This window comes from Nicotiana sylvestris, chromosome 7, assembly GCF_000393655.2.
Source record: "Nicotiana sylvestris chromosome 7, ASM39365v2, whole genome shotgun sequence".
Classification (NCBI taxonomy): domain Eukaryota; kingdom Viridiplantae; phylum Streptophyta; class Magnoliopsida; order Solanales; family Solanaceae; genus Nicotiana; species Nicotiana sylvestris.
Window position 1 is genome coordinate 12,500,523 of NC_091063.1, and position 24,363 is coordinate 12,524,885.

The following is a 24,363-nucleotide window of genomic DNA, read 5'->3' on the forward strand; positions in this document are numbered from 1 at the left end:
TTTTTTTTTTTGAAAAAAAGAAGATAAATGTCATGATTTTCGCAAACACGGGATGTTTGTTTAACAATGAAATAATCAGGCAAAGCAAAAAGTCAAGTGCTTTGACACAAAGAAGAAGCTTCTATTTCTCGCCCCTACACGCTTCCTGTTTTCTGTAGGCGTTGTTTGTTTACCGAAACATTCAATCAATCTCTTTATAGATTTGCCTGTTGGGTTTGTAAGAGAATGACGTTTTATCTTACTCTTCATAAATATTTTACAAGCTATTTACTTCCCTCAACCAACTCTTTCCTTTTCCTTTCCCTTCCGCTATCTTCCCTTCACAGGTATCTCTCTTTCTTTTCTTGAAATCAAACTCACACACACTAGAAAACCGTTGTGTTTCCTTTGTCAATTTCCTCAATTTGGTTCTTCATTTTGGATCTTTTTTGTTGGTTGTTTTGTAGTTTTTTTGGTTTTTTTATTTGGGTATTTTTAATTTTGTGTATATATGCTGACAGTTATCTGATTCGATCCCTACAGACTTTTAAAGATTCTACTTTTTTTTCGTGGATGTTGTTTAATAGGAAATTTCTTTCTCCTTTTTTGGTGTGTTGAGAGGTTGTTTGATATAATATGAATGAATCCTATGGAAATTCAAGAGCAAGCTCGAGTTCTACTACATCTAGTTTGAATAGTAGTTCACACGGTACTGAGGATGATCATACCATTGCAAGAATTTTAGCTGAAGAAGAAGAAAATGCTCTCAAATATGGTGGCAATAAACTTGGGAGGAGACTTTCTCATTTGGACTCAATCCCGGTATGATTACATTTAAGTACAGTTGATATGATTACATTTAAGTACAGTTGATAGTCTCTTTAAATGGAGATCTTGTGGAAGAAAGAAAGTGATTTTACCACTTTATCTAGAAAGGTATCTGGTATTAGTCTTTTGTGATCTGATGGACTCACTATCTTGACATGTAGAGGTTTGTGCCGAGATTTGCTATTAATTCGTAGTGTCTGCTATGATCTTTGCAGCTCAATGATAAATTGACTTAGGTATTGTATAGTATCTCTCTTTCCCTTTAGCTATCTAGAAGAGAGCTTGTTCTCTTCAACAAGCATACGCCGACCAGAATGGTACTGATATTTTCCGTCTCTGTTTAGCTGACTCCCTTGGGTTATCCCCGCATCATTCCAAAATTTCACCATAAGTGGATCCTTAAAGGTTAATAATCCAGAAGTGATTTGCTTGTTCGATGGTACTTATCACTTTTCTCCGAAGGCTATTGAATTAGCTAAACCATGTGCTTGGCGATTGTCCATTGATGTCCCTTGGGCCTATTCTTCGTCGAATACAAGAGCAGGAAGAGCTTCTGTTCCATCAATGCAAGTGATTCCTGCAACATCCCTTACTGTAACAAAACCAGGACCATCAACTCCAACTGTCCTTATAGATAGGCGAAAACCACCTCCTTGACACTTTATGCTACCAAGCTTCTCTTAATGCCAGCTTTATCGAGTTAATGAGGTAATGGAACTTAGGCAAAGATGGCTTGGCCCCAGCTAGAGTGTAGGCTTGCTTTGCATAGGTTCGGGTAACTAAATCCAGATAGAAGAAAATCTCAAGCTTGACCAAGGATGCGAGAAAGGGAAAAAGGTTGTTGCGAAGGGGACACTTGATCAGTTTCTTCTCCTTTCTAACTGATCCATTGCGCGTCACGTCACCCTATCCACAGAGGAAGAAGGAGAATGTTCAAGAAGTTTAGAAATACGGGGAACTTTTGACCTTTTTATGAACAATTATCTAAATTTACATTTTTGGGGGCAACTCTTTCAAATTAAATGAGTATAATGTGACCACATGTATGTATCCAAAGGTTGCTTCTCTATATATTCCTTTTTGAGCTTTAACCCATGAAAACCCATGTTGCACTATCTCTACATGCTACTTATAGTCTTATTATCCTTGCAGCACACTCCACGGGTAATTGGGGAGATACCTGACCCAAATGATGCCACACTAGACCATGGGAGGCTCTCTAGCAGGTTATCCATCATAGCATGCTATAGTTGTTCAGCTTGAGGTCATTGGTTGACTTATTTTGTGAATCCAGTATTATGGAACTTAATTGACATGATTCTTACTTCATATTTATTGATTAATTTTAGTTTTTCAATTCTTTGTCCAAATTATTATAGTTTCTGCTCATAGGTTATCTTTTTCTTCATTAGTGTCTTTCTATATAGCTTAATTCATGCTTTAATTGCACTTAGCACTTACAGGGTGAAATTTCTTGGTGCTTTTCTATGTTTTTCGCCTTTTGGCAACTCGGATCCTATTTGTAACTTCTTTGTTTCAGGTTAGCGACATATGGTCTTGCTGAAATGCAAATTGAAGGAGATGGAAATTGCCAGGTCGGTCTCTTTTGACTAGTCGACAAACTCTCATTGAACTTGAGACCCACCTGCTACTTATTAATTCACAGGTGATTTAATCCTGCTATATGACTGTCTACTTGGCTTATTGTAGTTTCGGGCCCTTTCGGATCAGTTGTATCATAATCCAGAGTATCATAAGCATGTAAGGAAGGAGGTCGTTAAACAGGTCTGTTTGCATTTTTTCAATATTTGCTTCTCATCTCTTGCCTTTGGTTGTGAAACAGGATGGGTGAAAAGTTGAGATTACATAATGATTATGTTTGAGGATTGTGTTCATCCTAGATTAACAAGTCCTGCGGTTTATATTCTTTTTCGTGAGTTTTAGTAGAACTAAAGTAACTTGTGCATAATAATAGAGTACTAAAAATAAAATATCCCGGTGTTTGCTTGAGACTCATCAGCTCAACTGCTTAACCTAATTTCTGGATCTATTAAACATCAACAGAGTCCTATACTTGCTTGAGTTTGACGCCTATGTCTAGTTTATGTCCTACACGTTTCTTATCCTAGTTGGCAATCCATTTCAGCTAAAGCGCTTTAGAAAGTTATATGAAGGTTATGTGCCCATGAGATACAAAAGCTACTTGAGGAAAATGAAGAGGTAAGCTGTCTGGTCAATTTTCAGTGCTTCTTATTGCGGGAAATCTCAATATATTACCAACATATTCTTGCTCTAACCAGGTTGGGAGAGTGGGGAGATCATGTCACTCTACAAGCCGCTGCCGATAGAGTAAGTTGAAAGTTTCTCTTTTGTCCTCAACTAGCTTTTGAGGCATATATACGGTACACTTGTTAGTATGTAAGACAGCATTTGAACACTACGAACAAGAAAAGGCAACAAATTATACTGTCAATAAAGGTGTATTGCCTGGATAGTGGAACTGTTGCATTGCAAATTTAAGCTTTTTAAATGAGAAAAAAAACAACGAAGCAACTTTGTTAATAGTATCTAACATTGCATAATACACATAGTGGAATAGTTTCCTGTGAAAAAGTTGAAAAATTTTAGGAAGTGAATTTTTGAGTTGGTGTTGGTATATAATATGGTAGCATTAAGAGTTATGAGTATTAAGGCAATTCGGCTCAGCTGTTAACCTTTAACCATTTGGCTTTTATGAAAATTATTTTTCCTTAAGAGAAAACCCCTCAATGTATTAAAATGGTTCCTGATTAGAACTCTTTGACGGTGAAATTTAGAGCTTTATTCTTGCCCAAGGCTGTCGGAGAAAATAACCAAGAACATTTCTAATAATCCTCTTACTTTCTTACAAACGCCGGCATCTTCTTATTTTTTAGCCTGACTTTTTGTGCAGTATGCCTGTGTTGCATGTAGGTTACTGAAATTTAACTGTAGATAATAGAGCAGAAATGAGAAAAAAGTTAAATTTGCCCTGTTTCATCTTGTCAACCTACATTTACGCTTAGAAGGCATACAAATGTCTAAGACATCAAATACGAAGGCGGATTCAGGATTTAAGTTTGGTGGGTTCAGCTTTTAGGTTCTTACCACTAAATTTGCTACACTTTAGAAATTATGGGTTCAAACTTGAATATATTTGAAGTTCAACATAGCATCAAATGCGAAAGCAACTTAAAAGCAGGAGATCTACTACCTAAAGAATTTCCCGCAATATGACCATTCTCTTGCTCTTTTACCTTTGTGGAACTGCTTTAGATATTTGTGTTGTTAATCAGCCTTTCGCCCTTATGCCCTCTGCATTTTTTTTTTTTTTTTTTTGCTTTCCCATTTTGGGTGACTGATGGTACTTGTGTTTGCTTGTATTTTGTTTGCAGTTTGGGGTAAAAATATGTTTGGTCACGTCTTTCCGAGACAACGGCTACATTGATATTCTTCCCAAGGACATACAACCTTCTAGGGGTACATACATTTTATGTTATTTGTATCTAATGATCATGGCACAATCAATACTTCTGATTATTAGTTCTTTAACTTCCTGCTTGAGTTTTTAAACTCAAAAAATAAAATAAATACTTGAAATTTACAAATAACTCTAAAATAATGATATTATGATATAAATTCCAGAATTTAAATAATAGTACTTGCTGGTTTTGTTTGAGACACTAAACCAAAAGTATTCTTCTGAACTTTGTAGCATGGTCCTACTTTGAACCCTCTAGCATGCTCCCACTTTATTATAAAAATACATATATAAAACAAAAATGAAAAAAAAAGGAAAACAAAAATGAAAAAAAAGGAAAACAAAAATGAATCATTTTGTTTATGTTTGACAAATGGATGTGCTTTTCTCATTTAGGAGAAAGTATCATCGTATTGCTTGGTACCACACACAATAGATTGTGAGTGGAAGTATGTCGAAGTGAATTGGTACTAACTAATTTTTAAATAGTAAAACTAAAACACCTTTAACTTGTAATGACATTGTTGCATCATTGAACGAGGCTGATTCTAATGACAAGAATCCTTAGCTGTCATTTGTGAACTGTGGATCATTTGTATGTTTACAATTAGTGAAAGTAAGCTTTGTACAGAGTTTCCTGATGCTCTTACTAAGAGCAGTATTAGTTGCTATCAGGAGAATTTATCTCCAGAGTCTTGCTTCACGTGAAACACACAATTTACTGATGCAAGCACTTATTAAGCGTTATTTGTTACAGACGATAAACTTGATCCGCTGCCAATAAAGTAACATCAGATCTTCGCTCCTGTTTTAATAGTTCTCTTTTGTTATGCTAAAATTGTTTTCTCAAGAAATTGAATATGCTGAACATGTTTAATGATTAAAAAAAGGGCAGCCCGGTGCATAAGGCATCCCGTGTTCATGCAGGGTCCGAGGAAGGGATGTATCCCAAGGAGTGTGATGTAGCCGGTCTATCCTAATGCGAACATTAGTGGCCGCTTTCACGGCTCGAACCCGTGACCTATAAGGTCACATGGAGACAACTTTACCGTTGCTCCAAAGCTCCCCTTTAACATGTTTGATGATGTTCTGCCGATTATATTTTCATAAACAAACACATCCATGGTGTACATCCATGGTGATCTTAGGAAAGACTGAGTAAACCTGATCAGATTAACTCTTATCTTAACAAGTAAATAAATTCCAAATCACTTGTTCGGAAATGTGTTGGTGTGGTGCTGACGAACATTTCTTCTCGATATGTTTAATCTCTTGAAGACAAAACTTTTGACTTGTTATTCTTGATTTTCAGAATTGTGGCTGAGTTTCTGGAGCGAAGTTCACTACAATTCGTTATACGAAATTGGAGGTAAGTGTCTTCTTGCTTTAACTATTTCTGAGTTCAGAATTTTTTGTCATAGCTATTCTTGAATACTAATTTTTGCTTTACTTTGAACATAATGTGCCACAGAGGTTCCAGCTAGAGTGCGCAGAAAGAAGCATTGGCTTTTTTTCTAAGGCATTCACCACCAAAAATACTGCATACTGTATATATTAATACATCCCTGAAGAAATGCTTTGTCCGGTCGCTACAAAGCATGGCATGCACATATAGCAAATCATATGTATAATATTTATTGCTGAGTTTGTAAAAAGAAGAAAAATATGATTCAATTTTACCCGATTTCGGGATATATTAAGTACTATTCTTTTGGTTCTTATGTTAAATTCTTTCACGTTCACGTGATGTTAAAAATCTTTGATATGCCAGTAGAGTGGAAAATATAGAGAACCTCTAAAGAATCCTAAATTATTGAATATTTAATGAAACTGGTTTAAATAGAGCAAGTTAGATAGTGAGAAATCTCTTTCGATTTCAATACATATTTTCGTGAAAACAGCACGGGTTAGCCAGTTTTCAGGACGGTAATCCAAAAATAGTTAGTATTTGTAAAATCATCTAAAAATAGTCACTATTTTAGCTTAAACACGGAAAATTTCAGCATAATATATTGTATTATGGAGTTCCTGCGTATAAACTCCCAGCGTATTATGTTGGAACTCCAGCACATTATGCTAGAATTTTATATGTAAAAAACTTGAATTTCATTATATTATGCTAGAATTTTTCAGAATTTTTAAGGGTATTTTTGTTCAGATTTTATTTTTACACGAAAAAATGGCTAAAGAAATTTCGATTACTTTTGAAATTGTGAATATTTTTAATAGTGTTACATCTAACTATTTCTGATTATTTCCCCGTATTTTCCGCAGTATTCATGTTTTCCTTCTTTGATTTATCTTATAACCACTAGCTATATACCCTCGCACTTCCTATTATATGTATTATTATTATAATTTTGAAAAGTTACTAGAATTGGGAATTTTCTATTCGTACTTTTGTTTGCTGAAGTGTTAAACGTCATTCTCCATTTCAACATTATTGAAGCATATTTTTATTCCACTCGAGTAGGATCAAATTTTAGAATTTTTGTTAAAGCATATTCTTATTCCACTTAATAGATTGTTGTTATTACATGCAAGTAGTGGTGATTGTAATTAGTATTAAAGCATTGCTTCTTCTCAATAACAAGTACCCTCTAATTCGGTCATGTATATGATAATCTATCTAAATAGTTTTGTAAATAATTGGATAAAATATCTAATATTTAGTAAAATTGATATATATATATATATATATAATATTTAAACCAAAGTTGGAGAGATATAATAATACAAGAGGAGTGCTTTACTCAGATCTCCTAATGTTTTAATGACTAGAGATGCCTCTTGTAGTCTCAAGATCACTAAAATGACTAATTTGTCCCTTAAGAATAATAAATCAATTATTAGGAGGAAAACAAGTTCAAATAGCATATAAAACAAAGCTTTTACCATTTAATGAAAAGTTTTTATAACCACACAAATGTCATGGCTCCACAAAACTTTTACCCCTTAAGCTTTTAATATCACAAATTTTAAAAATCTTCTTCTTTTTTCTTAAACTCTGTGTCGAGTCAAACTACCTCATCTAAACTGAAACGAAGGGAGTATGAAAGAATATAAATTCATGTGATTCCGTCACATTATGAAACGGCAGCCCGATGCACAAAGTATCTCACGTTCACGCAGGTTCGGGAAATGGCACATCATAAAAGGGCAGTCGATTGTACAAAGTATCTCGCGTTCATGCCGGTTTGGGAAAGAGCCGTATCCAAGAGGTATGATATAAACAATTTACTCTAATGTAAGCATTAAATGATGTTTTCACGGCTTAAACTCGTGACCTATAGGCAGAGGCGGAGCCACTATTTGAAACTTGAGTTTAGAGTTCTAGTCATTTTAAGTTACTGGGTTCTAAATTAATAATTTGTACATATTCAATGGATTTTTTTAAGACAAATACATGGATTGGACCAAAACGACTAGGTTCAGCAGAATGCGTACTCGATAGGCTAGCTATGCCCCTCCTATAGGTCACACGAAAATAATTTTAGTGTTGCTGGCTCCCCTTCATAATAATCAAAAAACTAACTTAAACTTGTATTTAGGGGTGTTCATAAAAATCCGAAAAACCAAACTAAACCGACCAAAAAAACCGATACTTTTTGGTTTGGTTTGGTTTTGTTTTGAAATTTAAAAGCCGATCAAATTTGGTTTGGTTTTGGTTTTAATATAAAAAACCGAACCAAATCGAATATAGGAGTAACTATTTTAAATTTAGAATTACACCTGTATATATGTATACTTTTATACAAAGTTTCAAAAATTTTATAGAATGTTAATCGTTTGCACTTTTAGTATAGTTCTTTACCTTTACATTCTAGTTTGATCGGTAGTTTTTTTTTGTTAAGTGTAAGAATCTATTTCTTGTTAAAAATAATATATTTTTAATTGAGTCCTTAAATTATTCATCACTATTTGATTCAATTATCATCAATATATCTTGGTAAATAATAGATTTCTCAAAGGGCAATTGATTTGATAGTGTTGCGTTAAAAATGTGGTCCCGAAATATGTGTTTGGTAATGTATATCTTATATTTAAGAAAAAAACCGACAAATAACCGGAAACCGACATAAATCGAATCGAGAAAAAACCGACTTAATTGGTTTTGTTTGCTTCTAATATTTGAAAAACCGATTTACTTGATTTGTTTGTTTTTTAGGAAAAAATCGATCCAAACCGAATCATGAACACCCCTACTACTTGTATTGTTAGTTAATAAATTAATTTAATTTAGGTGTGAATAAGTATTTATTTATTTATTTTCTACTACTAGTCACAACTCAAAAACAAACCTAAAATCCTTCATGGGGCTAGGTGTTCTTTTATAGTATGTGATATCAGCATCCACTCTCGCTTTTTCAGGGGAGCAAAACAAAACAAAAATTTGACCCCCTCTCCCCTTTTTTCTTCCTCTTCGATTCCTCGAAAAACCTACTACTTCATCTATTACTTACACTCACAAACAACACACCTATAATAGTTAGATATACGTATATTTACGCTATGTGCTCTTCTCTTCACATATTGAAAACCCTATAAAAGCTCAGTTCTCTTTGTTGATTCGGTGGAATGTTCATATTTTAATCGTTTTTTCTCTATGTGTGTATGTATGGTTAGGTTTAGTATACTTTCCAATTCTTCAGTTTGAGATTTTTGCTGTAATTAATGGAGAAATTCGATAGTAATGATTTCAGCAACTTGGCTAGCTCCTCCAGCTCTATATCAGGTTGAATTGATTTTACTTTTATCTCTCTGGTTCTAATTTTGTGCAAATCTACTTATTACTTCTATCAGTTTTTTTTTTCTTTCCTGATTATTGGTTTTCTTTTTTTTCTTTTCTATTTGATACAGAGGGTGCGCTGTTTGATGCATCACAGTATGCCTTTTTTGGGGAAGAAGTTGAATTGAGGGATTTAGAAGAGGATGAAAATAATGGTGTTCCTTTGTTGGGAGGTGGATTTGGTGATGACGAGTTACCGGAATACCATTTGTTTGAGAAAGATGAGGTACATACTCCCTCTGTCCCAATTTATGTTTCGGTGTTTGACTGGATATGGAGTTTAAGAAAAAAAAATCTTTTGGAACTTGTGGTCGAAAACAAGCTCCACATATTTTGGCTATAAATCGCGTCATTGGGGGAAAATGGGAAGTTTAAAATTATATTGTTTCTAAATATAGAAAGATATCATTATTTTTTGGGACAGACTAAAGGAATTAGTGTCACATAAATTGAAACAGATGAAATATATGTTTTACAATTGTGGTAGGATATGGACCCTCTTTCTAATATATGGTGAGTTATGTGTTATCAACTTGAGAAAGGAAAATATGAAAGAGATTTAACTTATACGCTAAAAGATTGAGTCTTTCTACCTAATTGTTGATCTTGTGATTAGAAAGATTTGACATGTGAAAATCCATTATATCGTCTGTTTGGCTATAACACATAGGAGTTGTTATTTGTGATGAAGTAAGGTGTTGTATTGCTGGCATCCAGAAGATAATGCAAATAGTACAAACACAGGAGCTATTATTTTTCATAAAACAGTAATTTGTGGGTCGTGTAAATGGCGAGAGAGTAGCCAGTAATATTTTCTTAACTACTCCTAGGTGCTAGTCAAACATTTTTTGCACTTTACAATCCTTATTTTTTACTAGGTGTAATTGTGCTTAGCACATTTGCCTTTCAATCAATTAAGAAACGAGCTTGGCACATCTTTCCACTGGGGAGTCAATACAATAATATGAAAATACTGCAGTTCCGCATCCCAGAACTTACCCTACTGTGCCTATTACCTTGATTTGATACTGTCTTGTGAACTTGTACGTGCTCTTTTGAATATGATACTGTGCTTATTAGCTTGGCAAGTTGCTGATAAATTGTAGAGTTTTGTAATATAGTTTGCTACCACTAATTAATTCAATGCTTTTGTTTCCAGGGATCAGCTTTGGGGTCTTTATCTGACTTAGATGATCTAGCAACTACATTTTCAAAGGTCAGCCATGCTGCACTAGTTTGAGTGATGGTTATGATTCTCTATTACCTTCATAGTATTTCTTATGTTTAGGGTTGGATGTTTATAACGTTCTCTAATTTTCTATCTTCCTAGCTGTATGGGTCTGTTTATTTTCATTCTACAAAGTGGGGAGATTTTTTGCAGCGAGATTCCTAATAGATGAAATTTTTTACTAACTTTTATTGTCTTCCATCAAAGGCTCCTGGAACTAGGGGTTCTAAACTTTATGCCAGCATCTCTTTGTAAATACTTCGAGATATTTTCTGTAATTTCAGGAGGTGCTTAGTACTAGTTCTCTCTGTCTCCCCATTTACTAGAGATAGTTTGTTTTTCTTAAGGAGTAACACCTGGGACTTTTAAGAGTATTCTATATGAATGCTTTCACAACATTCTGTGATTTCTGTAGTATGTCTGTTCAGCTGTATTCTCTAAATGTGCTTTTATGGTATTGGTACCTTCCGGGTTTATATGAATGAAACAGTAACTCAATATAATTAATTCTTTTGATTTGTAACTCTTGTAAGAGACAACAGATCCTGATGTTACATGGGCTTGCTGCTTTGGATTTACTTTTTTATCCTTTATATTATGCAGTTAAATGCAATATAATTCTTGATCATCACTAATTAAAATAATACCATAACAACTTACTTGTACTCAATCAAAGAGAATGGTTGGTATTGAGATGCTCCCTTTTTTTTTTCCTGATAAGTAAGGATATTGAGATGTTCTTTCTTGAGACTTACGTGAATGCTTTTCATTTGTCTCTTCTAGTTGAACAGAAATGTCACTGGGCCTAGGCATCCTGGAGTTATTGGCGACCGTGGATCAGGATCTTTTTCCAGGGAAAGTAAGTGCAGGCATTGATTCATCATTCCTAAAAGTTTTAATTTTATTTGCTGAATCCATTTTGGGATTTTTGGGTACATATATGTGAAAAGAGAATCCATATTGGATTAAGTTGTGGACAAAACATAGGAGATTTCTTTTTTAGGAGTTTGTGTTACATGGTAAAAAGAAATTTACCTTTCTGGATTCCTAGTTACGGCGTTCCGAATTATCAGAATTCCTGATTATGGATACAATCTTTAAGAATATTCTATATGCTTAACCTTAGCATATAAAATAAATTTAGCCCATTCAACATATAACTTAAATAATTCTCCTGACATTCAACAATGCCTCAAATTCAAAGAGGTAAATCAACTTGAGTTTGTGAATTGAATTGGGAAGTCAAATCAAATATGTAGGAGAATGTTACTGCTGAAGGAACAATGTATATTTTCCTCATAATAGTGTTGGGGAAATTTACTTGCCATTGCCGTGAGACAGAACTTATTGGGCCATGGTACTACAGTAAATGCATAGACATGGCTGATTTGAGGACATGCATGCTGCCAGCTTGACTTGATCTCTGGCAAAGCAAGCATGACCATCACAATCTTTCCCCTTGTCTGCCAAATGGGAGTTGGATACTCCAATTGAAAAAGCAGAAGATGTCTCTGTATTGCATTGATGAGTGTGTTTACTTGTGGAAGTTCTTTCAATATTGATCCGTTTTTCCTCAATGCCACATTTCAACTTTGTGTCCTTTTCTCTACGTTGTTGCTGTCCAATACCTATACTGTAACTACCCTTCCTAGATCCCACTTGTTGGATTACATTGGGTATGTTGTTGTTTCCCAGTGTTTTGGATAGTGTGCGGCGACAAATAGCGACGAAGGCCCGCTTCACTGAGACGAGAGGCGCGCAGCGAAGCGCTCGCCTTTTTGATGTGAAGCGACAATTTATACAAAAACGTAAAATATTATATACATATATAAGACTATAATTCTACTATGTAAGACTATAAGTTAATAATTGAAAAAAGGCAAACAGAACCAAAAAAAGGGCCTCAAAACAGCCTCTGTTTCTGAAAAAAAGGGCCTCAAAGCAGCCTCTGTTTCTGATAAAAAGGGCCTCAAAGCAGCCTTTATATTTTGCCAAAACAGAGTCAAAAAAAAAATTAAGAGAAGAAGAAAGAGGAAGTGAAGAACCTCTGTGTTTTGCTCGAAAATTAGAGCACAAAAACAGACGTCTGTTTCTGCTCTTTTCGTCAAAAAACAGAGGAAAAAAGAAAAAGGAAGAAGAAGAAAGAAGAAAGAAGAAAGAAGAAGAAAGTAAGGAAACTCAGAGCTCATACCTGGTCTTTCAATGACAGAAGCTTGATGAAGAAGAAGATGACACTTGGAAGAAACCTCAAGCTTTGAGATGAAGAAGTTGAAGAAGTTGTTTTGTTCGAGCCCTAATCGCAGTTCCGACCTTTTCTTGTTGTTTTTTGTTCGAAGTTGAAGAAGCTCTGAACTCAAGCCCTAATCGCGACCTGTTATTTTAAGTTTTGCCCTTCTTTTTTTAAAATAGCGACGCTACAGTCGCTACTCGCTACAGTGTCGCCTCACGCAACACACCCTGAAGCGACCGCTATTTTGAAACGCAACGCAACAGTTGCCCTGTAGCGATACTGCCTCGCCTCGCCTCACGCTATGTGCGCTGAGGCGAGCCCTATTTATAACATTGTTGTTCCCTAAAAGGTCATTTTTAGAGAGGCTTATTTGGCATAATTACCTGCGGAAAGATACATGCGACACAACATTTAGGTTTTAGAGTGGAAAATTGTTGTTGTTCTTTGACAAGTGAGTAGCAGTTGTGGCAAGACAACTCCACCTCCGACCAAGAGGTTGTGAATTCGAGTCTCTAAGGGAGCAAAGTGGGGAAGGGTCACTATTGACCTCTAGGAAGGGGTCTATTTTGGGGGTTGGGGGGGGGGGGTTAAGGATTTACCATATCCGAAAAAAAGGGAAAGAAAGAATTATCGCCATTCTTCACTGGCTGTCCAGCTAAACCCAATTCTGTAAAGAAATTGACCATAAGGCATAAAGTATCTTTTCCCTTCTGTCTTGTTGGTTATTTTATGTTGGATTGCTATACATTATGTGATCTAGCAGCATCTGAGCTGGGCGAACCTGTAGTTTCTTCTTTACCAATTACTAATTATTTTTCAAAAGAATCTTTACCAATTTAATTGTTTGATTTGATTGGTTTGTGGGGTTCAAAGGAGCTGTTGACTCGCGCTTGACTTCAGCTCCTACATCTTCCATGTTCTTGAGGCCACCGTTTCTCCTTTTATCCATATCTTGTGTATTGAAACAATGATATATCACACATACAATGCACCTATCGAATTGCATGCTATTAGAGGGCAGCTTTAAGAGATCTGTGTATGTGAAGATTCTTTTGGTTATCACTATCTCTTCGGAATGTTCACTAGATTAAATATTCTGTTCATAATAGTGTTAATAAAGGATAACTTAACGCACGCTTAAGCTCTGAAGCTCAAGTTGTGCGCTTCCCCTCACTTATTTGGCGCTTTGGTTTAGGTGCCAAGGTGATAAGGGCGCACCTTTGTACTGATGGTCACTGTCTTTAAGAGCATAATACTAGACATATAAAGATAGTTGACAAAGTGATACATTAATTGTTAATAGAACATCATGACTGAACTTTTCATCTATTAGATAACAACAACAATAACAACCTAGTAGAGTCCCACAAGTGGAGTCTGGGGAGGGTAGTGTGTACGCAGACTTGACCCCTACCTTGGGATAGAGAGGCTTTTTCCGATAGACTCCCTGCTCAAGAAGATGAAAAGAAACAATTGAAACAAGCAGTAACAACAACAAAGGTCAGAAACATAAAGATAGTACGAGCAGCCTAAGAGCCAGAAAAATAGATGGAAGAAAACAATAGCAACAAGTAGTAACAATGACAAGATACTAGGAAACCGTAGCGGAAAATAACATGTAGTACTAGCAATCTACGGTAAGACGCTATCGGACTAGTCCTACACCCGGTACGGAATAGAAAAACGCTCAACTACCTACTAGCTTTCAACCCTAATTCTCGACCTCCATACATTCCTATCAAGGGCCATGCCCTTGGTAAGCTGAAGTTCCGCCATGTCCTGCCTTATCACCTCTTGCCTATACTTCTTAGGCCGCCCTCTACCTCTTCTTTTACCCGCCAAAGACAACCCCGCACACCTCCTTGTTGGGATATTTAGGCTTCGCCTTTACACATGCTCGAACCATCTAAGCATGCTCGAACCATCTAAGCCTCACTTCCCCATCTTGTCCTCCATGTAGGCCACACCCACCTTCACACGAGTATCTACATTCTTAATCTTATCCAACTTAGTATGTCCGCCCATCCATCTCAACATCCTCATTTCTGCTGCTTTCATCTTCTGCATATGGGAGTTCTTGACCGGCCAACACTCTGCCCTATACAACATGGCCAGTCTAACCACCACTCTATAGAACTTACCTTTAAGTTTTGGTGGCACATTCTTGTCACACGAGACGCTAGATGCTAACCTCCATTTCATCCATCCCACCCCTATACGGTGTGTAACATCCTCGTCAATCTCCCCGTCCCGTTGAAATATAGGAATTAGGATTAAGAAAATTGAAATTTAGTATTAGACTTGCCACTAAGAATTTAACATCTTTTCAGCTAAATTAGAAATTTAAAATGGTTTTTGAACTTAATTATAGCTTTTACCTCTCTTTTTTTCCAAAAGAATTATTGTTTGCATTTATATTTACATTTTTTTTGCGTTATTTTTTAATTTTAAACTTTGCTTCATTAGCTTATTTTCACCAAACCCCACACTTTAATTGCGCTTTGCACTTAAAGCCTCAGTAGACTTTAATGGTATTCTCGCTTTTTGCTTTTTACGTCTCTGGTTCATGATTGTCATTCTTGTGATGGCTTGCCATGCGTGTCTTTTTGATTGATGAAAGTTATTTGCAGGTTCATCTGCCGCTGAATGGACAAAGGAGGCAGATTTTCCTGATTGGTTTGATCAGAATTTGTCTGACAGTGAATGTTACCAGGAAAGCAAAAGATGGTCTTCACAGCCACATCTCTCTGCTGTGCATCTTGCAGAGTCAAAACCATTGTATAGAACATCCTCATACCCTGAGCAACCCCAACAACTTCAGCACTTCTTAAGTGAACCCATTTTAGTACCGAAGTCATCGTTCAGTTCTTTTCCTCCTCCAGATGGCCAGTCTCAACAATCCTCACCTTGCAGCCATTTACGTCCGCAAAACATATCATCTCTTGCTGCTGGACCTCAGTCTCCCTATTTCACTGCTAATCTCTCTTCTTTGTCAAACTCTAATATGCATTTGGCAAGCTTTTCTCATGGGCTCCATTATGGTGGAAACATGTCACAGTTGAACACCACTGGCCTTTCACTTAATAACCGGCTGCAAAATCAGTGGACCAGCCATGCAGGACTCATCCATGGGGACCATTCTAGTCTCTTAAACAGTATCTTACCACATCAGTTTCCTCATCAAAACGGGCTATTATCCCCTCAGATAATGTCCCCTCTGCAGCAGCAGAGACTGCATCTTGCAGTCCAGCCGTCTTTAGGTCATTTTTCAGCACTACAATCTCAATTATTTAATTCCTGCCCTTCACCATTGCATCTGAGCAAATATGGATTGGCGGATTTCAGAAATCCAAGATCTAAGTCATCACATAAAGGTAGACAGAGTGAGTATTCATCCAAACAAGTTACTGACGGTAGTAACCACAGAAGGGAGAGTAATGTGTCACAGTTCAGATCTAAGTACATGACTGGTGATGAAATAGAGAGCATTCTGAAAATGCAGCATTCTGCAACACATCGGAATGATCCATATGTAGACGATTATTATCACCAAGCTCGGCTTGCAAAGAAAGCAGCTGAGTCAAGATCAATGCGACGGTTCTGTCCAAACAAGGAGCAATCTTCACGGTCGCGCAATAGCACAGAAACACAGCCTCATCTTCATGTTGATGCTCAGGGGCGGGTTTCATTTTCTTCTATCCGCAGGCCTCGTCCTCTTCTTGAATCTGATCCACCAGGCCTTGTTTCTAATGATGGCAGTGGTGAACAGAAGATATCTGAGAAACCTTTGGAGCAGGAACCAACATTTGCAGCTAGAATTACTGTAGAAGATGGTTTCTATCTTCTGCTTGAGGTCGATGACATTGACCGGCTACTTCTGTTTGCTCAGCCCCAGGATGGTGGTGGTCAACTCAGGCGGAAACGGCAAATCCTGTTAGAAGGCATGGCAACCTCGCTTCAGCTCGTTGACCCCCTTGGAAAAAGTAGCAGTTCTGTAGGGCTTACCGCTAAAGATGACATTGTATTTTTATGGTTGGTATCTCTTCCTAAAGGCCGAAAGCTCATATCAAGGTACCTTCAGCTTCTTATTCCTGGAGGTGAGCTTGCCAGAATAGTTTGCATGGCAATTTTTAGACATTTAAGGGTCTTGTTTGGTGGCCTTCCACATGATGTGGAAGCAGCAGAGACCATTACTAATCTTGCAAAAACAGTCTCTGCATGCGTCAGTGGCATGGACCTCAATTCGCTAAGTGCTTGTCTAGCTGCTATTGTTTGTTCGTCAGAGCAGCCTCCTCTCCGCCCACTTGGAAGCCCTGCTGGAGATGGAGCCACTGTTATTCTAAAGTCTGTTCTTGATAGGGCAACTTATCTGTTAACAGATCCTCAGGTTGGTGGCAGCTTCAGCATGCCTAATCCTGCCCTTTGGCAGGCGTCTTTTGATGCCTTCTTTGGTCTACTTACCAAGTATTGTCTGAGTAAGTATGACAGTATAATGCAATCAATACATGCACAGACTCCGTCAAACACAGAGATGATTGGTTCAGAGGCTGCAAGAGCCGTAAGTAGAGAAATGCCTGTCGAGCTTCTACGTGCAGGTCTTCCGCACACGAATGAGCAGCAGAGGAAGCTGCTGTTCAATTTTGCTCAGCGGTCCATGCCTGTTACTGGATTTAATGCTCATGGTGGAAGTAGTGAACAAATAAATCCCGAATCCGTAAGCTGCTAAGATAAGCAAATACAGTTGTACATTCGTAACTCTCAGGGTGGTCGTCTAGATGCTTTTTGCCAGAAACATGGTATTCTGATCCAGAAGAAATAGAAGGCTGGAAGCAAGGGTATGCATATATATTAGGCATCGCTTTAATGCCTGGAGTTCCTCTTCCTCCTCCATCTTGTGTTTTCTTTTTTCTTATGTCCCACCTTCCTTTCCCGGTTTCTTTTTCTCTTCTCGTTCACTTTCTTTTTTCAGCTTTCCTTGTTCGTTATTGAATTAGTAGGTGGGGTTTCTTTTAACTTTTTCCTTCTTTTGTCTTACTAGCTGTGTATTATGTGCAAAGGTGAAGCATGTATTAATTGTTCTTTTAAGTTTCTTCGTCTAGAGAGCTTATTTTTATGCTCTTTTGGTTAACTGGGATAAAGGCTGGAAAGGTAGAATGTCAGGTGGTTTATGGAGACTTTTGGCAACTCTTGGACTTTGGTGTTTCCCCTCGTTTCTTTCAACAAGGTAAAAAGACGTAAACTTTGATGGCTAGTAAGAGAACAGGATTCTCCCCTGTAGTTTCAGTTGGAGACATTTGCTAGAACTGAAACTTTTATTGATTAAATCTGTATTAAGTAGATGTTCCTGTTCATTGACAATTACTCAATTACCTTCCCCCGAATTGTTTATAATGTTGCTCTGAAATGTCATCCCTATTGTAAATTGAAGTATATGGGGGTGGCATAGAGGTGAACTACTGTTGATCACATTGTGTATACAATACTGCTTTGTCTTTATTGTTGCACTGCTAGAAGGGCAGCCTGTGGTGCATCAACACGGGCGCCCTTTCTCTGCTGTGTTTGTGTATGATGATGCTATTGCCCGTTCAGTAGCTAGGAAGAGTGTAGCAGTTTCTGTTGATAATAGATGCAAATGCTGATTTTTCTCTAGTTAAAGTAGATATATGTCATTACCCTCCCCAGATCTCACTTGTGGGATTATATTGGGTTTGTTGTTGTTATTGTTGCAAAGTAGATACATGTCAAAGCAGTTCCTGTTGATAATTGGTGGAGGTTTCATGTCAACTTCATGCAATATATAATATTATTATGGCAAAATACCTTACCACCCCCTAAACTTGTCACGGATTATTAGTTACAGCCTTAAACTATTTGTGGTCTTAATTACTCCCCTCAATTAGGCCTTTTGAGAGCTATTACCCCCCTGGATGCTGATGTGGCAAATTTTGTTGGTGCACTATATGGATTTTTCTGTATATGTGATATGTTTTTGAAAAATAAAATATATTTTTTACCTTTTTAAGTATGTTACTTTTTTAGATAAATTTTTTCGAATACAATTTATAATAAAACTTGGATAGAACTACATTATTTAGGCTAAAAAAATTTATTTGGCTAAAAATAATAAAGTTTTAGTTAATCTTTTTTTGAATTTGACCTGAAAATAAAGATTTATACAATTGAAATAAATAGCCAAGGCATCTAAAAAGTTATAAAAATACATAGTTTGAAATTAATTATTTTGGCTATAGTTTTTTTATATAGCTCTAAATTATGGTGCTCTAAAAGTTTTTACAAATTTTACCTGAAAAAGTAAAAATACACAATTGCAATATATAGTCATTGTTTCAAAAGAAGAAATAAAAAGAGTGTACAATTGCAACAAAAATAACTAACTCTATGAATACATTTTTAGAGCAATAAAAAAAAAAAGGCAGCCCGATGCATTAAGCTCCTGCTATGCGCGGGATTCGGGGCAGGGCCGGACCACAAGGGTATATCGTATGCAGCCTTATCCTGTATTTCTGCAATAAGTATTTTTTAGAGCAATAAGTATGTTAGAAATAATAAGTTATTTCTTGCAATTGTTCACTCTTTTTATTTCTTCTTTGATGTAATGACTATTTATTTCAACCGTGTATTTTTACTTTTTCAAGCAAAATATGTAAAAAAATATATTTTTAGAGCACCATATTTAGAGCTATATAAAAAATTATAGCCAAAATAATTAATTTTCAAACTATGTATTTTATAACTTTTTACATGCATTGACTATTTATTTCAATGGTATAAATCTTTATTTTTATGTCAAATTCAAAAAAAAAGATTAATTAAAACATTATTATTTTTAGTCAAATAAAAATATTTACCCTAAATAATGTAGTTCTATCCAAGTTTTATTATAAATTGTATTCGAAAAAAATTATCTAAAAAGGTAACATACTTAAAAAGGTAAAAATATATTTTATTTTTTCAAAAAAATGCCACATATACAGAAAAATTCACGTGGCAGATGAGTGCACCCATACAATTTGCCACATCAGCGTCCAGGGGGTAATTGTGCTTATATAGTAGATGATTTAGTGTATAGAATTTAGTTTATACACGGAGGATGAAGAAGGATATTGTTGCATATGTGGTTCGGTGTTTGAATTGTCAGCACGTAAAGTACGAGCATTAGAGACCTGGTGGTTTGTTCTAGAAGATTGAGATTCCGGAGTAGAAGTGGGAGCGTATCACTATGGACTTCGTTGTTGGACTCCCACGGACTCAGAGGAAGTTCGATGCAGTGTGAGTTATTGTTGATAGGCTGACCAAGTCAGCACATTTAATTCCTGTGGCAATTTCCTATTCTTCTGAGAGGTTAACTAAGGGTTGGCCTGGTGGCAATTGACTTGAGCCTTGGGGTTTGCTCCCTTTCAAAGTCTCAAGTTCGAAACCCATTGGGTGCAAACAATTTCTGAGGGCCATAGGACTGGGTAAAACCTGAATTAACCTTGGTGCACTTGCAGGAAACTCCTTGCCGAGGGCCTGTGCACCCCTGAGATTAGTTGGGGGCTCTTAGAGATTCGGACACCCGGTGCAAATAAAAAAAAAATCTATATCCGGGAGATTGTTCGTCTTCATGGTGTGCCCGTGTCTATCATTTCGGACCGAGGTACGCAGTTTACCTCACATTTCTGGAAGGCAGTTTAGTGTGAGTTGGGCACACGGGTCAAGTTGAGCGCAACATTTCATCCTCAGACGGCCGGGCAGTCCAAGCGTACTATTCAGATTTTGGAGGATATGCTCCGAGCTTGTGTTATTGACTTTAAAGGCTCGTGGGATCAGTTCTTGCCTTTAGCGGAGTTTGTCTACACCAACAGCTACCAGTCGAGCATCCAGATGGCTCTTTATGAGGCTTTATATGGTAGGCGGTGTCGGTCGCCAGTTAGGTGGGTTTGAGTCGGGAGATGCTCGGTTGTTGGGTACGGATCTAGTACAGGATGCTTTAGACAAGGTCAAGATCATTCAGGATAGGCTTCGTACAGCTCAGTCCAGGCAAAAGAGTTATGCCGACCGTAAGGTTCGTGATATGGCATTCATGGTCAACGAGCGGGTGTTGCTTCGGGTGTCGTTTATGAATGGCGTGATGAGATTTGGGAAGAAGGGCAAGCTTAGCCCTAGATTCATTGGCCCGTTTGAGATTCTTGATCGAGAGGGAGAGGTGGCTTACAGACTTGCATTGCCGCCAAGTTTATCAACCGTGCATCCAGTGTTTTATGTGTCCATGCTTCGAAAGTATCACGACGATCCATGCCACGTGTTAGACTTCAGCACTGTCCAGTTGGACAAGGACTTGTCCTATGAGGAGGAGCCGGTAGCTATTCTAGACCGGTAGGTTCGTCAGTTGAAATCGAAGAGTTTTCCTTCTGTTAGTGTTCAGTGGAGAGGTTAGCCTGTTGAGGCAACGACCTAGGAGTCCGAATCCAATATGTGGAGCCGATATCCCCATCTTTTCTCCGACTCAGGTACTTTTCTTATTGATGATAGGCTATAATTACGTATTTTAATCGATTATTACACTCTAATTTACTGCACTTTAGTTGAGTTTGCGCTTTAATCGCTAGTGTTTTGCACTAATTGTGTATTTTATGCCTTGTAGGTGTGATTTCGAGCTATATAGATATTATGGAATGAATTTAAGTGGTTTGGAGCTTTGAAGTCTGAGTAAGAGCTCAAGGAATTAAGCGGGGATCGCGTTCGGGGATCAACGGATGATAAAACAACAAAACGAAAACTCGAAGAGACATATTGGGCACTGTCTAGTAAAATAGACATAACGTTTTACTCAGAACTCCATTTGAGCTCCACAATATATGGTTGGAAAGCTAACTCAAAGGGCTACAACTTTCATGTTTTACGTGTTTCCAAATTCCAAACGGAACAGGGTCAAAAACCGCGATCGCGACAGAACCGCGACAGAACCGCGGCAGAGGGCAGTCGCGGACAACTGAAGAATCTGAGAGGGTGTTTGGCCGCGGTTCCGGCGCGACCGCGGTGGAACCGCGGCAGGATGCGTAAATTTCAGGGACCAAAGTGCAAAACACGGGATTTTAAGCCCTAAACCCTATATTAAACCAAGGAAGCCGACCAAGAATTGGAGAGGACATATTTTTGGCATAGATTTGACCTAAGGAGGCAGAGACACAATAGGAGCAAGGCTTGGGAATTCTTCCACGAGTTTTTTCCTTCCTCTTACTATTTTTCATTGTTAGTTATGACTTTTAGTATTGTAGTTTTACATACTATTATGAATAGCTAAGTTGTTATCTAGAGTTTTGATAGAACCTTTTGTAGGATAAATTCTTGTTATGTTTTTATATAATTGAGCCGTAGTATAATCTCTATTTGTTCAACTACGTTCTTATTGTAGTTAATTGAAGAGCTCTCAATTAGCTGTGCCTATTTAGTGTGCATAACTCGGGAGAGAGTGCATATTTAGGTAATTGTTGAACAACACCACTCCCAGAGTATATGAGGGATCAATAACCGAGGGTTTAAAGGCGGGATTAGGGATAACGAAGCCTTGGGTGCGATCTGAAGTGAGCTGTATCAAAAGCCAGCTAGCGTAGCTCGGGAGAGTGCGTCTAGTAAATTGTTGTGATTACTCGGGAGAGATTTACGGTAATAAGAGTGCTCATGATCGGTAGAGAATACTTAGGCGAAATTATAGAAGACATAGCGGGAAGGATTCCGACAAATGGGGAAATCATAACTCTAGACCTCCTTAATCTTGTCTCTAACTCTTAGTATCTTTAGTTGTTAATTTATTATTTTAATTTATTAATCAATTAGTTAAACACAAGAATCTAAATATCTATAAGTTAGGAACTGTTCAAGCTTGTCTTCTTGGTGATAGTGAACAACTGTAGCTAAGCCTTAGTTCTCTGTGGGATTCAACTCCGGACTTGTAAACCGGATTATATTTGCAACGACCGCATTGTCCTTTTTATAAGGCATAGTTGGGCGTGATCAAATTTTGGCGCCGTTGCCGGGGAACTAACGGTGTAGCTGTAGGTGTACATATTGCTAGGTTTCAAGTTTGAACTTTTATTTTTATTTTTTGTATTTGATTTTTTTTTGTTTTACTTGTTGATTTAAAAAAAACATGGCATCATTGAATTATGAAATTTTTGATGTTGGTAATTCTACTTTTAATCCTCCTTACGAATATTGTGATGAAAACTACCCTTGGCAAAATTATCAAAATATTCCCGAGAGCGAGTTATGTGCACCAACTCAATCTTATGTGTAGAATATGTGTGATATGTGTGGTGGTCAAGATGGTCACTTTCATGGGTGTGCTTATATTTCTTATCTTCCCCCAACCCCTTATTATGATGATTCTACGTTTTCTTGTGAGGATAACAGGAACAAAGAACCTAGGGAAGCTGACCTAAAGAAGATCGAAGATATGTTAAAGTGCATTATAGAACAACAAAGTAAAATACAGCTGCAGGTAGAAAGGCAAGATGAAACTATTCGCAACTTAGAGGCTCAAGTGAGTCAACTAGTTGAAGCTTTTAATGCTCAATATGTTCGGGCAGTCTAAGCGTACTATTCAGATTTTGGAGGATATTCTCCGAGCTTGTGTTATTGACTTTAAAGGCTCGTGGGATCAGTTCTTGCCTTTAGCGGAGTTTGCCTACACCAACAACTACCAGTCGAGCATCCAGATGGCTCCTTATGAGGCTTTATATGGTAGGCGGTGTCGGTCGCCGGTTAGGTGGTTTGAGTCGGGAGATGCTCGGTTGTTGGGTACAGATCTAGTACAGGATGCTTTAAACAAGGTCAAGATCATTCAGGATAGGCTTCGTACAGCTCAGTCCAGGCAAAAGAGTTATGCTGACCGTAAGGTTTGTGATATAGCATTCATGGTCGACGAGCGGGTGTTGCTTCGGGTGTCGCTTATGAATGGCGTGATGATATTTGGGAAGAAGGGCAAGCTTAGCCCTAGATTCATTGGCCCATTTGAGATTCTTGATCGAGAGGGAGAGGTGGCTTACAGACTTGCATTGCCGCCGAGCTTATCAACCGTACATCCAGTGTTTTATGTGTCCATGCTTCGAAAGTATCACGGCGATCCATGCCATGTGTTAGACTTCAGCACTGTCCAGTTGGACAAGGACTTGTCCTATGAGGAGGAACCGGTAGTTATTCTAGACCGGTAGGTTCGTCAGTTGAAATCGAAGAGTTTTCCTTCTGTTCGTGTTCAGTGGAGAGGTTAGCCTGTTGAGGCAGCAACCTATGAGTCCGAATCCGATATGTGAAGCCGATATCCCCATCTTTTCTCCGACTCAGGTACTTTTCTTATGTTAGTTCGAAGACGAATGGTTGTTTTAGAGGTGGAGAATGTGATGACTCAAAAGGTCATCACTCGTTTTGAAAGTAAATTCTGTGTTTCGAGGCCTTAAAATCTCTTTTTGTCTCACCTCGATTTACGTGCACAGTCCGGATGCATTTTCGGAAAGCTTTTATGTGAAAACTAAGTAAAATAAGGAAAATAATCTTTAAAATTGATTAAAGTTGACTTTGGTCAACATTCTTGGTAAACGGATCTGGACCCGTGATCTGACGGTCTCGTAGGATCCGTAGTAAAATATGGGACTTGGGCGTATGCCCGGAATCGAATTCCGAGGTCCCAAGCTCGAGAAATAAATTTTTAAAGAAAATTATTTTCTGAAAAATATAAAGGCTTTTAGAAGTGAATTGATAAAATTTATTGATGTTATCAGGCTCGTATCTTGGTTCCGGAGCCCGGTACAAGT

General features: G+C 37.4%; 2 protein-coding genes across 4 annotated transcripts; both read left to right on the plus strand.

Moving 5' to 3' along the window:
• Positions 1 to 223: 223 nt before the first annotated feature.
• Positions 224 to 6,027, plus strand: LOC104210469 (OVARIAN TUMOR DOMAIN-containing deubiquitinating enzyme 11-like). 3 transcript variants are annotated; one of them, XM_009759373.2, is made up of 10 exons: positions 224 to 326; positions 567 to 801; positions 1,960 to 2,033; positions 2,348 to 2,402; positions 2,518 to 2,592; positions 2,954 to 3,027; positions 3,108 to 3,156; positions 4,221 to 4,305; positions 5,619 to 5,675; positions 5,778 to 6,027. In XM_009759373.2, exons 2-10 carry the CDS (start codon positions 616 to 618, stop codon positions 5,822 to 5,824), a joined length of 702 nt encoding a protein of 233 aa, XP_009757675.1. In that variant the 5' UTR covers positions 224 to 326; positions 567 to 615; the 3' UTR covers positions 5,825 to 6,027. The 3 variants fall into 3 exon arrangements, with proteins under 3 accessions (XP_009757675.1, XP_009757676.1, XP_070006930.1); XM_009759374.2 differs by having other exon boundaries at positions 226 to 326; positions 601 to 801; XM_070150829.1 differs by lacking the exon at positions 224 to 326 and having other exon boundaries at positions 379 to 801.
• A 2,622-nt stretch (positions 6,028 to 8,649) lies between these two features.
• Positions 8,650 to 18,049, plus strand: LOC104210470 (protein PAT1 homolog 1-like). The gene is made up of 5 exons (XM_009759375.2): positions 8,650 to 9,041; positions 9,167 to 9,321; positions 10,255 to 10,311; positions 11,107 to 11,182; positions 15,184 to 18,049. The coding sequence occupies exons 1-5, from the start codon at positions 8,981 to 8,983 to the stop codon at positions 17,277 to 17,279; spliced, it is 2,445 nt and encodes an 814-aa protein (XP_009757677.1). The 5' UTR covers positions 8,650 to 8,980; the 3' UTR covers positions 17,280 to 18,049.
• The last annotated feature ends 6,314 nt before the right edge of the window (positions 18,050 to 24,363 follow it).

Excerpts from the sequence above, each read along its gene's own strand:
- LOC104210469 (XM_009759373.2), top strand. The coding sequence starts at position 616 with ATGAATGAATCCTATGGAAATTCAAGAGCAAGCTCGAGTTCTACTACA. Across the intron at positions 2,034-2,347 it reads CATGGGAGGCTCTCTAGCAG|GTTAGCGACATATGGTCTTG; the intron begins GTTATCCATCAT and ends TCTTTGTTTCAG. Across the intron at positions 3,028-3,107 it reads TACTTGAGGAAAATGAAGAG|GTTGGGAGAGTGGGGAGATC; the intron begins GTAAGCTGTCTG and ends TGCTCTAACCAG.
- LOC104210470 (XM_009759375.2), top strand. The coding sequence starts at position 8,981 with ATGGAGAAATTCGATAGTAATGATTTCAGCAACTTGGCTAGCTCCTCC. Across the intron at positions 9,042-9,166 it reads CTCCTCCAGCTCTATATCAG|AGGGTGCGCTGTTTGATGCA; the intron begins GTTGAATTGATT and ends TATTTGATACAG. Across the intron at positions 9,322-10,254 it reads ATTTGTTTGAGAAAGATGAG|GGATCAGCTTTGGGGTCTTT; the intron begins GTACATACTCCC and ends TTTTGTTTCCAG.